This window comes from Anguilla rostrata, chromosome 12 (genome assembly GCF_018555375.3).
Source record: "Anguilla rostrata isolate EN2019 chromosome 12, ASM1855537v3, whole genome shotgun sequence".
NCBI classification, from domain to species: Eukaryota; Metazoa; Chordata; class Actinopteri; order Anguilliformes; family Anguillidae; genus Anguilla; species Anguilla rostrata.
The window spans coordinates 12,203,439-12,217,001 of NC_057944.1; the positions used below are offsets into that span (position 1 = coordinate 12,203,439).

Sequence of the window (13,563 nt, forward strand, 5' to 3'; positions counted from 1 at the left end):
TATTATTTTAAATTAGATTTTCCTTAACCAAGATCAGTGTCACAAATATCCTGTAAATCCCAAAATCGATTTTATATTCCATTGAAGAGGGGCATGTAAACTACTTTGCTGTGCATGCTGTTAACTGAAAGCAGTTTCAGTGAGTCTGAAATCAAGACTGTTTTCCACCGTTATTTAATAGGCCTCTATAATTTATTACATTACAGTATAACGGCAGTGTCCTACCCTGGAATCGAACCTGTGACCTTTAGGTTACGAGACCAGTTCCTTACCCGTTGTGCTACATTGCCGCCCCCATGTTAATGTTGGTGTTTCTGTGGGCTGTGCTCTTTGCGTAGGTGATATCGTACTCCTCGGGCCAGATCGGGATCGGCAGCCCCGAGTTCCGGAAGCGCGTGGGCTTCTCGCTCACCATGCCCTCCACCAACCTGTCCATCTTCATCAACCACACGCAGGAGGCCGACTCGGGCCGCTACCTGTGCAACGTCATCATCCCCGGGGCGCCGGGCCTGTCCGGGGAGCTCCGCCTCAGCGTTAAGGGTACGGCGCGCTCTCTCTCTCTCTCGCTCTCTCGTCGGCGGCGGTTCGGTTCTTGCCGTCGCGTCGCGTTGCCGCTCGGGTTTAACGCCGGTCTCTCTGTGTGTCGGGCCGCCCGCAGTGCCGCCGTCGGTCCCCGTGTGCGAGATGACGGGACAGCCGGTCCTCAGGGGGAACGTCACGCTCAGCTGCCGGTCCAGCGCCGGCAAACCCGTCCCTCAGTACAAGTGGACCAAGAGCGCGCCCCTGTCTGAGGTGTTCTTCTCCCCCATGCAGAGTGAGTATCGCCCCGTTTACCCCCCAGCAACCCCCCGTGCTTTCACCTGCGCCTGTACAACACAGTTCAAATAGCGCTTACAGGATCTCCTGTACTACAGAGCTCAAATAGCGCTTACAGGATCTCCTGTACTACAGAGCTCAAATAGCGCTTATAGGATCTCCTGTACAACAGAGCTCAAATAGCGCTTATAGGATCTCCTGTACAACAAAGCTCAAATAGCGCTTACAGGATCTCCTGTAAACAGACCTAAAATAGCATTTACAGGACCTCCTGTACAACACAGCTCAAATAGCGCTTACAGGATCTCCTGTAAACAGACCTAAAATAGCATTTACAGGACCTCCTGTACAACACAGCTCAAATAGCGCTTACAGGATCTCCTGTAAACAGACCTAAAATAGCATTTACAGGACCTCCTGTACAACAGAGCTCAAATAGCGCTTACAGGATCTCCTGTACAACAGAGCTCAAATAGTGCTTACAGGATATCCTGTACTACAGAGCTCAAATAGTGCTTACTGGATCTCCTGTACAACAGAGCTCAAATAGTGCTTACAGGATCTCCTTACAACAGAGCTCAAATAGCATTTACAGGATCTCCTGTAAACAGACCTAAAATAGCATTTACAGGATCTCCTGTACAACAGAGCTCAAATAGTGCTTACAGGATCTCCTGTACTACAGAGCTCAAATAGCGCTTACAGGATCTCCTGTACAACAGAGCTCAAATAGTGCTTACAGGATCTCCTGTACTACAGAGCTCAAATAGTGCTTACAGGATCTCCTTACAACAGAGCTCAAATAGCATTTACAGGATCTCCTGTAAACAGACCTAAAATAGCATTTACAGGATCTCCTGTACTACAGAGCTCAAATAGCGCTTACAGGATCTCCTGTACAACAGAGCTCAAATAGTGCTTACTGGATCTCCTGTACTACAGAGCTCAAATAGTGCTTACTGGATCTCCTGTACTACAGAGCTCAAATAGTGCTTACTGGATCTCCTGTACTACAGAGCTCAAATAGCGCTTACAGGATCTCCTGTACTACAGAGCTCAAATAGTGCTTACAGGATCTCCTGTACAACAGAGCTCAAATAGCGCTTACAGGATCTCCTGTACTACAGAGCTCAAATAGTGCTTACAGGATCTCCTGTACTACAGAGCTCAAATAGTGCTTACAGGATATCCTGTACAACAGAGCTCAAATAGCGCTTATAGGATCTCCTGTACAACAGAGCTCAAATAGCTCTTTGGGCATCTCCTGAATAAAATCTGCCAATAATTGCAAGTTCATGTGTGGTGCAGTAATAAGTCTCCCTATGGTAATGTCTGTACTAAGTATAGAAAGTGTAGAACTGTACAATAACTTAGTCGTTTGTTGCCATGACTACCCTTTAAGGCTTCCTAAAAAGGGGGGGGTCATATGTATTCACAAAGAACCTTCATGTTGAACTGGGGAAAGAGCAATTCATTTTTTTTTAATTAACAAAGGTAAAATTATATGATGGTGTGCATCATAGTGACACTCTTTTACAGTAGTGTAGATGTAGTAGTCAATAATTGTTTCTTATAGTGTATTATAGTAATTATAGTAGTGATAGTAGTAGTTAGATACTTACGCCTTTATAATACGCTGCTTGCTTCCTGAAGCTGAGAATTGCATTGCTGTATTATAAATGTTAAGTGTCTATCCAGTGGGAAAAAAAATTCCTTTGCATTACGAGAATATTCCCTAGCAGGGGTTCCCTTAAATCTGGCTTTTTACACACCACATTTTTAAACTTGTAGCACCATAAGGCACCATGGATTTAGCAGAGGAGAGACAAATGAGGGGAAGCCTATGTCTGCTGCCAGTCCAACCAATGCCATTGTTTCTGTCCTGAGCTTGACCCTCCCACTTCTCTGTGTCCATTTCTGATTAGCTGTGTATCTGTCACTCTTTTCTCCTGTGTGCTCACAGAGTGGAGAGTCTGTCCTCAGCCCCTAATTGTTCTGGGGTATTTGGGTAAGGGACTGAAAACCCCCAATCCCTAGAACCCAGTCCCATACCCTTTTAGAGACAGACTAAACCTTATCCCTAGCATGTGTAGCAAAGTAAAATTACTAGACAAGCTTTAGTTTGACATCCTTGAGTCTGTCTTTTGCTGGCAGTGAGTTATGACTGGGAGTCCACAGCACTGGGACATGATTGGCTGGTGTGATAGTGTCTTCAGGTTAGCACCACATTAGCTGTTCCCAGTTACACGCCACAGGCTGTGATCAGTGAGAGATGCACCTTTACTCTGATTGGCACTAGCTCTTCTGCGCAGCATGTGTTGTGGAAAGTCACTGGAGCCATTTCCCTTTCCAAAGGGGAGGAGAAAGGCCCAGACCTGGGTCAAATACGTATTTGTTTTGGATTCAAATACTTTTTTCTGTGCTCTGTTGATCTTGCCTGGTGAAATTGAGCCTTCCAATATGACCAGAAGGCAGGGTTTTCACTTTTTGAGAGTATTTCATTGGTTCGAACTCATCAGACAAGATCAGTAAAGCATAGAAAAGTATTTGAATTGAAAACAAATACGTATTTGACCTAGGTCTGGAAAGGCCATTCTGTGAGAAGAGAAAACTCCCTACTTGCTCTTCTCACAGACGCCACACTCAAGCCTTACAAAATGGTTGACCCAATGTTTGAAATGAAGTTCTGTTTTTGCTGTGGGCTTGGTCTGGACATCGGACATATTATGAAAGTTTGTAAATGCAGCAGATTAAGTGAATCCACATGATCCGCACTCTCTTTTTGCTACAGCTTAGCAAGCAGGAAGTGGCTGGATTTCAGTAGGAGCTGGATTTTGCTGTAACTGAGGCTCTTAAGGGTGGTCTTGCATTCTCACACAAAATCCAGTCCATTGCACACAGTCCAGTCTCACACTGCTGTCCAAGCAGTATTAGGCTGACCGCAGAACAGGAGACTATCCAATCAGAGCTGCCCTGTGCGAGCCAATGGCAGCCTTTGGAACGTAATGTGCCACCTGAGTGGCTCTTGTTTCGAACAACAGGATTGCTTGTGTCCCTTGGGAAGGTATCAGTGACACTGATACCGGGTGCTCTGTCCTTACTCTGTGTAATTCTGCTCCTGTATGGAGCTGATCTGTGTGTGAGCTGTGCTTGCTTCCCATCAGAGCAGTTTCACGAGCTGTCTTTACGTTTCTTGTGTCTGTAACAATTCCCTGAAAAACTCCAGCCATGATCTGAAACGCTGATATTGTATTGAGACCAGGTTTGATTAAATACTTTCTTTTGTAATGAATTTTGCATAATCCATTTCTCATCAAAGTAACCGTACAAAAATAACACTTTTCAGTCTGGTGAAATGAAAACAATGAATCACTGTCCACCTTTTTAAAATGTGATGACATGATTTGTCTTTAATCCAAGAATTTACCTTACCTTAATTTGGATTTTGAATTGTGGAGTATAGAGCCAAATCAAGAATAAAAATGTCTTTGTCCTAAAGACCTTCCTCCTCATCCACATTCTAAATTCCACTCAGCTTACTGTAATTGAATGCCTTCACTTTACCCCAACTTGAAATCTAATGGCAAATCAACTACACATCTTTATGCAGGCTAATTACACAAAAAAATCAACCGTTGCGCATTCTGTAGTTGCAGAATTACACTTATTTTTTGGGACCCTTTGAATACCAGTTATACAGTATGTGGTTGTATTCACATTAGGTACTTAGATGTTTAACTGAATTGCAATTGAATGGGTAAATGTGAATTTGAAGTGAAGAGTTTCCTGTATAATTCTGTGTGTCGTTTAGATGAGTAGGCTATATGATAGGGTGGTGTGGTGCAGTACAGTGTGTTCTTAAGGGAAATATATGAGTAGTTTAGTGTATAACCATGTCCTTTAGGTGAGTTTATGATAGGTATGATTATGTATCTTTATGTGGCAGGGGTTTGTCATGTGTAACTCGTGTCTCCTCTTGCAGATGAGAAGCTGGGCACCTTGCGGCTGAGTAACCTCACTAAGAACATGTCGGGGAAGTACGTGTGCAGGGCCAGCAACACAGCCGGCTCGGAGAGCTGCTTCATCAACCTGGAAGTCTCTGCGTGTACGTATGCTGTCTGTGTCATACACACGCGTGTACGTATGCTGTCTGTGTCATACACACGCATGTATATATGCTGTCTGTGTCATACACACGCATGTATGTATGCTGCCTATGTCATACACACACACGTATGCTGTCTGTGTCATACACACGCATGTATATATGCTGTCTGTGTCATACACACACGTGTATGTATGCTGTCTGTGTCATACACACGCGTGTATGTATGCTGTCTGTGTCATACACACGCGTGTATGTATGCTGTCTGTGTCATATACACGCGTGTATGTATGCTGTCTGTGTCATACACACGCATGTATGTATCCTGTCTGTGTCATACACACACACGTATGCTGTCTGTGTCATACACACACGTGTATGTATGCTGTCTGTGTCATACACACGCATGTATGTATGCTGTCTGTGTCATACACACGCATGTATGTATGCTGTCTGTGTCATACACACGCATGTACGCCATATGTCCAGAGATGTAAATCCCTGTAGGAAAAAACCTGTACCACGCCAATTATGTGTATGTACACTCTAGGCTCTGTGTCTTACCTTATGCCTACAAACAGGCTGTCATTTGTTGATATATGGTCTGCTCGTTGGTTTATTGATAAGTTGTTCGTCAGTGCAGACACAGAATACTATGAAAGAATTGCATGTCTAAAACCTATTCCACTTCCATCTTCAGTGTGACCTAGTTTCATCTGAATTTCTCTAATTTCATCAAGAAACTCAAAAATTCATATATTAGCTATTAAAAATTCATGGAAAAGTCAGGAAAAGTGTAAACCAGATTTCGCTGGGAACCCTCGATGTAATATTATTTTATGACCTGCTAAAACACGAAGACTCAGTGCGGTGCTTTTGCAAGATTATCATCAGTTTTGTTCCCTCTGAGTGACTGTGTCCTTACCCGTGTCACCCCCCCCCCCCCACTCAGCGATCAACGCGGGCGTGATCGCCGGTGCCACGGTGGGGTCTGTGGTGGGCTTCGTGGCCATCGTGCTATTCCTCGTCTTCATCCTGAGGAGGAAGAAGGACACGGAGGAGGACATGTCCAACGACATCAAGTGAGATTCCATGATTATTTATCCCAGATTTGGAGACAAGTAACAGGGGTTTTTTGAAGGGGGGGCAGTTCAGAGTGGGTCAGAGCCTGTCTTATCTTATCCCTGCTTGCGTGTTGTGGGCACATCTGTGCGCGTGTGTTTGTGTGTCTTATCCGGTCCGTGCCAATGGGGCTATCAATCCCAAAGAAAATAAGACCCAAAAAATAGATTAGGATAATGACTGTGCTGCCCATCAGGGATCGCGTGGCTGCCCACGCTAATGCCTGCTTTGCCTCTAAGCCCCCGTGTGTTCCTGGCCACCTGGGCCAGTAGCCTGATAAGGAAATGATATCATTTTTCACCACCATTTGCACAGACTGAGATGAATTCACCTTTTATATTTTAATAACCCCCTACTCCTGTTGTTCACAAATGTGACAGTTATTGTACCATATTATGCAGGATGTTTTGATCTGATGTTTTGGTGCTGGTCTATGTACATAGCTTGAACATTAAGTCAGAACATTATTCACATTATTGAACCCTCGTTGTTCATCAGTGCTGATTCACTTCAGCGGATTCACTGTTACAGAGAGGATGTTGTGTGACTGTTATAATTAACAGTCTGTTACAGAAAGGAGGTGGTGTGACTGTTTAAACTAACGGTCTGTTACAGAGAGGATGTGATGTGACTGTTATAATTAGCAGTCTGTTACAGAAAGGATGTGGCGTGACTGTTTACACTGACGGTCTGTTACAGAGAGGATGCTCAGGCTCCCAAACGAGTATCGTGGGCAAAGGGCGGCACGGGCTCCGACATTGTCTCCAAAAACGGCACGCTGTCATCCATCGCCACCAGCCCGCCCCCACAGGATCTCCAACGACACCATCACCAGAACCACCAGCAGCACAACCACCACCACAAACGACTACGCAGCACAACACACCACCATACGCAGACATACCACAACCACCAGTCAGCACAACCGACTTCCCCACGCACCGGTCTCTGACCGCCTCAATCACCTACGGCAACCGGGCAGCAGTGAGCGGCCACGCCTATCCCAGGTCCGGCCAGGGGAGCAGAACCCCCTGCAGGGCCTCCCCGGGTACCACGCCCCGGGCTCCACGTCCCGGGGGTCCCTGAGCCCCAGCAGCAGCTCTCTGCACAGAACTGAGGGGCCCCAGGCCCAGCCCCCGGCCCATCGCCCCGCCCCCGTCCCCGTCGGCGTCACCGCGTCCAATCTCTCCCGCATGGGGGCGGTGCCTGTCATGGTGCCCGCCCAGAACCAGGCGGGCTCTCTGGTGTAGAGCACCGGTAAACCTATCCGGTAAACTAACTGTACAGAACCAAAACACTGAAGGACATAACAAAAAAAACATTTTAAGAATTTTTCATGCTGACCGGAATATTAAAAAAAATTATTGAGTGAATAAAACCAGAAGTACACTCTTAAAGTTCCGTAAGACCATAAAGCAATGTCACAATTATGTCATTTACTTTACTGAAGAATATACAAAATTATATGGTTTGTATAGTTTGCTTTTTTAATATATTCAAGATATACTAAAATGTATAAATATTTAATACTGTTCTGCAGTATCTTTTTACAAAATGTATCATTTTTGTTGTTGTTTTTTTTACAAGCTGAATTCCAGTGCTGGTTTTATAAACTACTGGAGTGGCTCATATAGGGTTGAGAAAGGAATGCCTTTTACTGATCAACACTGCAGCATACAATGTCCTCACCTCTGAACCATCTCATTCAAATCATTTTTTGGTCCTTGTTAAAATTTGGGTTCGGTCATTACTAAAATGAGGAAAAAATATAGCGTAAGAAACGGAGAAGCTACCATTTGTTCAGTTCCATTTCTGTGAGTCAGTGTACAGGACAAGTGGCATTGGTGTTAGAACCTGTTCTGAAACTACTCTGTCCCAATAGTTTCTGAAGACTGAGCAAGATGCTGAAACGAAACGAAAGTTTGATTCTCACTCTCAGGTTTAATTGGCCATGTTCTGTTCCAGATTATTTGTATGTAGCCTAGACGACTCTCCACCAAGGGTTAGCGTGACGCTGATGAACGCTAAATATGGTGTCGTTTTATTGGGAAAGAGTGATTTTTAAATGAGAAAATGCCACTTGAAACTCGAAGCTGGTGCCCACATTCTAGCCCCCGACCTCTCATCACAACAGAGCTGCTGCTCAAATCTTGAGCTGTTAAAAATTAATCAGGTGGTGTATTTGATATTTTTATAAGTTCAACATTAACAGTATGAGTTTCGTGTAGCTAAGGACAACACCTCGTGGGTGTGTTTGTGTAGGAGCCTCAGTCACAGCACATGCGGGGGACGCGCTGGTTTTTTCTCTGCCGAAAACCTGAAGGAGGGAGGGCGTGTGCGTCACACGAGTCTCAAACGCTCGCTAATTAGACCGCGATCAGATACACGTCACATTTCACTTCCTCCAAGCCCGGCCATGCCAAAGGAGATCAAGCTCGCCAGAGCTCACCACTCTTTTCTCTGCTTGGTTGCCGGAGATTTGGAGACTGACAGTATGAAAAATCGTATATTCAGCTATTCGCCTTGGTTTAATAATATGGCAAATGTAACTGAAATATCTTCTTTTTCTTTTTTTTAACCAAATTTTATTTAGCTACTAAACTTTTAGGAACACTGACATCATTGTGTATTCAGATATAGTACATGCTGCATGGCTATAGCCACACTATGCATATGCTGCCTATTTATGGATATACTGTGTACTGCATATTTCTTTCAGCATAAATGAGTTACTGGTACATGCTACATAATATAGATCACAGAAGATATAAGTCAATAATTAGCTTATATACTTTGTTAGCAAACCCAATAATTGCACTTTTAAAGAGAGTATTATTTATCCATGTTAAATATATTATTTTTTACAGGTAAAACAAATGCCTTTTATGTCCCATACAAGACAGGAGTGCCAGAGGACATTCTGGCTTAATCAGATGACCATTGGGTTCCCGTTTTAAAATGAACCAGAGCTCCATGCAGTTTTGTTTTTTCACTGTCCCAGCTAGCGTAGTCAAGTTTGAAACCATTATAGAATATAGAATAAAGAGAAGGATTTGGAGAAACATCTCTAACTTACAGCACGTAAAGTTTTCTGAGCAGGCCAGTTTGATAAATTTACACTGTGCCCTAATATTAAGAAGGTGTAGAGTTTTTCACATTTCCTGCGATATTCCACATTGATTATTATTATGATTCAGTCCCATTTTTTGTTCCCTTATAATAGGGATACAAATAATATCCTGTAAGTCTGTCTGGTTTCTGTCAGGACATTTCCATTTGATTGCAGGATTTTAGAGTTAACCGGGGCAGATTTCTGGAGAGATGAGAAAAGTCCACAGCCTGTTTTTATGTTGTGGCTAATGAAGCCATTTCATCTTCAGATAGCTGCATAAATGCTAAATAATTTTTCTCCTGTGTAATACCAGAGAATATCAAAACAGAATGCCCCTAGCTTTGTTAAAATGCGTAATGAACGTTGCAAGTTAGGCAGGTCTCTTCTGTCAATACTAGATACCTTAATGAAAATTGGGAATATTTTCTTGTGTATTTTTAAGTTGTACTCTGCGTGTATGTGGGTTATTGGGTAGAAAAAAAAAATCAAGAAAATATTTCCCTGTTTCTTTGAAATGTAGGGGAATTTTCTTTTTGAAATCATAAGATATTAATGTTTAATGCTGGGAGATCTGAATTGACCCATTTCTGTAAACAAGTACCATTTTAACTATGACGTTATCAACAGTTAATGCCTTTTTAAACTTACTATTCCTGGATATACGAAAATGTCCTGCCAACATCATGTGATTATTATTGATGTCCTGATACCGCTGACGTGATCACATGCAGTGGCTACATACTTTTATGTTTATGGCATTTGAAGAAGGTTTGGTGATACTTTGTATGTTGTTTTTGTATTGCCATTATTATAATTATTCAATAAAATGTATTGTAAATATTATTAGTCTACAAATGTTTTGAATTGCAGACTTTTCTTTCGTCACTGCCTAGTAATTCTAGGTATATCCACAGGGTGGCAGCACTGAAGAGGAAATGAGGTCCGGAAAGCAGAACCAGTTTAATACCAGGTATATCCACAGGGTGGCAGAACTGAAGACGAAATGAGGTCCGGAAACCAGTACCAGTTTACATTTCAAGTGCCTCTGCCGGCTTCTGCTGTAAACTACTTCATGTCTAATCTAGAACTTGCCGAATTTCCAAAGTTCATTACCTTGGACAACTTACTCTATCACTTTCAAAATGACCTAATGTGAATTAATATGAAAACGGTATAAAACTGTCTTGTATTCATTTTCAGTGATGCTTTTGTTCAGTGATGCATTCATGCAATCAACAATGTCTCTTTTAAGGGTTTATCAAAGCTTAGTTTATTGTCAGTCAGTATACGATATTGATTGTTGTAGCTGCTACATAATTTATATTCTTTTAACAATTCATGTTAATATAATGCTTTAAATGAGGATTTGCTGTGCAACCAGCTGTATTTTCAGTTTAACATGAATTAAACATAGCAAATGTATGCCAAAATATAAATATGTAGGCTATGATCAAAATTATCCAGAATATGCATGACATTTTTATTACAGCAAGGGCACCCTATTATATTTATAATTATTATTTGAGCTAAAAATATATTAACAGCACAACACACATGCATGCACGCACACACAATTGGATATTTCAAATTGGAGTGGGAGAGGGGAGACAACACAAAGAATGCTGCCAGAATGTATTTATGATCAAAATAATAATAATAATTATTATTATATTTATAATAATAGGATACATTCACAGCATCGGTGCATGTCTCCCCTGGTTGCTTTGCTTTATTTCGTATGAGGACACACCTGTAATGTGCCTGTGCTTGCGGTGGTGCTGCCACTGGGTGGCGGCAGAGGACATTCTCCTTGCTCTCTCATTCCCTGCTAATTGCTGATTCGGTCCACCTGGAGTCTACCCTTTATAGGGACCTCACTCCCTCTGCTCGGTGCTCTTGCATTGTACAAGCAGCCGGTAATGCTCTGGGTATTTCGAGCGCTAGATGTGACTTACTCGATGGCTATCCGGTATGGGAGCTAAACACGTAGCAACCGGGGCACTTGAGAGTTGTCACTTTTCATAGAAGGATATTGTGGATAGAGTTATCTCCAGCTAGTCTCAGGCTTGAGCTGAGAGATCTTCCTTACCTAGGTGTGTGTTGTTTTTGGTTCTCAGTCAAGAGACTTTCATCCTGTTTTTGAGGATTGCCTTTTGTTTGGCCTTTTGCCAGGGTTTATTCCCCTTTTTCCTTTCTCCTACCTCGCTTAGTGGTTGACTGCTGTTCGCAGTCAGCTTTTAGACTCCCCGTTTTATTGTCCGCTTCTGATGTTGCTCGCCAGCCCCAACCTTACAACACCTGTGTTTTTGTACAGTATCTTCGGCTGGCTCTGTCACCTCCAGCGTCATACCAGAGATTATCGTTGTATTCAGTATTGCATTGGCATTCACATTAGTACTAGCACTACTATATCTGGCACATCTCTTTGTTATGACTAACTTCCTCTGCAAAATCCATTGATACATTATGCTCTCCACTGGAGTTTCAATGATTTCCATTGCGTTTTCTCAAAGAAAATTTAATAAATAAATGCATGGAACATTATTTTTAATACTGCTGTAGCCATGAAGTTGGGCTACTTTTAGGATAAACTTTTGGGGAGCCAAGTATTTTTTATTTTCAATGTGAAATATGAAATTTTCACTTGTTTATAAAATTCATAATAGAAAATATTGGTCGCTAAGTACCGGACTACAAGAGAACTGCTAATGTAGAGTTATTTAAAGTTTAAAAGGGTTGATCCTTATGTTCTGGAGGTGTGATTACAGTAATTGGGTAGCGATGTGGCGGCTTGGTGTGGTGGGGGCCCAATGTGAGATCTTTTCATGGGGCCCAAAATCCCTGGTGGTGCGCCTGGTTTAGAGCGTCTTATTTCCTAAGTGAGTACATGGCTTGCAGTGAATGTTTATGCTGAGGTCAGGCATGTGTGTCTCTGTTGTGCCCCCCTCAGGGCCACCTGCTCCTGGGGCAGAGGGAAGAGTGCCGCCGCTGTCGCTGGGCAACATGGGGGGGGGGGGTACGCGAGACCACCCAGGGCCCTGCTGCCAGCTCGCACACAGATTCAGTCGCCGTGTCATTTCAGAGGCCTACATGATAAAGTACCGCATCACAAACAGCACTGCCAGCTCACAGACACTTTCACCCGGTGCGTCGTCAAGGAGACCCACGCGATAAAACACATCGGTATTACAGGCAGTATAACCAGCTGGCAGTTTTACTCAGCGTGTCAGTCGGGGTGTCTGAAGGATCTAATTCAAAATCACAAACAGGAGATTATCACCAGAATGATGCGACCTCTAAGAGCAAACACACAAACTAACTAAGTTTTCCTTATAAGGTTATCTTGAAGAGAGAGGGAAGGATGCTTCAATTTTTTAGGGTTTTCTAAATTAATACAAACACACAAGGGCTCCTGTGGTTTTTCAGAATAAGAATTCAGATTTTTTTGTTTATTTTAATGTTATTTTTTGTTGTTGACATGAGCTGTGTGTAAATGCAGTCTTTATATGTTTAAGAAAACATCTACACACTTTCAGGAAATAACTGGAAACATGGTAAAATGGCAGCATTCCACTGAACCCAAGAAAGAAAACAAAGAAAGAATACGCTCACAGTCTGCAGTTGAGCAAACACTGCGAAGCTCAGTGCTTCCAGCCCTGTGCTTCCAGCCCTGTGCAGCACACACACTTAAGGCGTGGCTCCCTGCCATCTTTAAATGGCTGTCCCTCATACTGAACGCCGAGGGTGAGCTCCTCGCTATAGCTGCGGTCTCTGGTGCTGTGCCAGCTTAACCCAGTGGTGTTCATCTTAAGCCTTTTTCTTTTTTTGAAGGATGTTTGAGCCGTGCAGTCATTGTGCTGGAGAAATGCAGTGCGTGGTTGCAGACAGAGAGAGAGGACATGAACATACTGTATCACCCTGGAGCTCATGTCATAATGTGATTACAGTGCTGCCTGTGGCTGGGGACCTTGGTCTTTAGTGCAGTAATCCAATCATATCCTCCATATATGTTGTGTGATGTGATTTTTTATGATGCACAAAAGCCATGGGCAGTTGGTCTTCTGTACTTCAAGCAGACAGGTGTCAATGTAGACAAAAAAAGTATGTATTACCGAAAAAAGTACAAATTTCATGCTTATTGAAAATAAAAAATACTTAGCTCCCAAAAAGTTAATCCTAAAAGTAGCCCAACGTCATGGCTACAGCAGTATTAAAAATCATTTTCCCTCCATTTTTTTTATAGAAAAAAAATAATAAAACCATTGAAATCATTGAAACTCCAGTGGAGAGCATACTGTATAAATGGATTGTGAGCTCTTCAGCTCATGCTGCTCTTCCCTCTGCACAGATATGAGAAATCCGGGAGGGGCTGAGGGGCAGAATGAGTCCCTGCGCCTCTGTCCCCTCA

General features: G+C 42.9%; 1 protein-coding gene across 1 annotated transcript in view; it reads left to right on the forward strand.

Moving 5' to 3' along the window:
- The window catches only part of esamb (endothelial cell adhesion molecule b), a 51,758-nt gene extending 41,760 nt beyond the window's left edge, over nucleotides 1–9,998 (forward strand). Inside the window, exons 3-9 of the mRNA XM_064301963.1 lie at nucleotides 339–540; nucleotides 659–814; nucleotides 2,780–2,824; nucleotides 4,799–4,921; nucleotides 5,874–6,003; nucleotides 6,743–6,886; nucleotides 6,960–9,998. Coding sequence (XP_064158033.1) covers nucleotides 339–540; nucleotides 659–814; nucleotides 2,780–2,824; nucleotides 4,799–4,921; nucleotides 5,874–6,003; nucleotides 6,743–6,886; nucleotides 6,960–7,293 — 1,134 coding nt within the window. The 3' untranslated portion in view covers nucleotides 7,294–9,998. The remainder of the gene's footprint in view (nucleotides 1–338; nucleotides 541–658; nucleotides 815–2,779; nucleotides 2,825–4,798; nucleotides 4,922–5,873; nucleotides 6,004–6,742; nucleotides 6,887–6,959) is intronic.
- The last annotated feature ends 3,565 nt before the right edge of the window (nucleotides 9,999–13,563 follow it).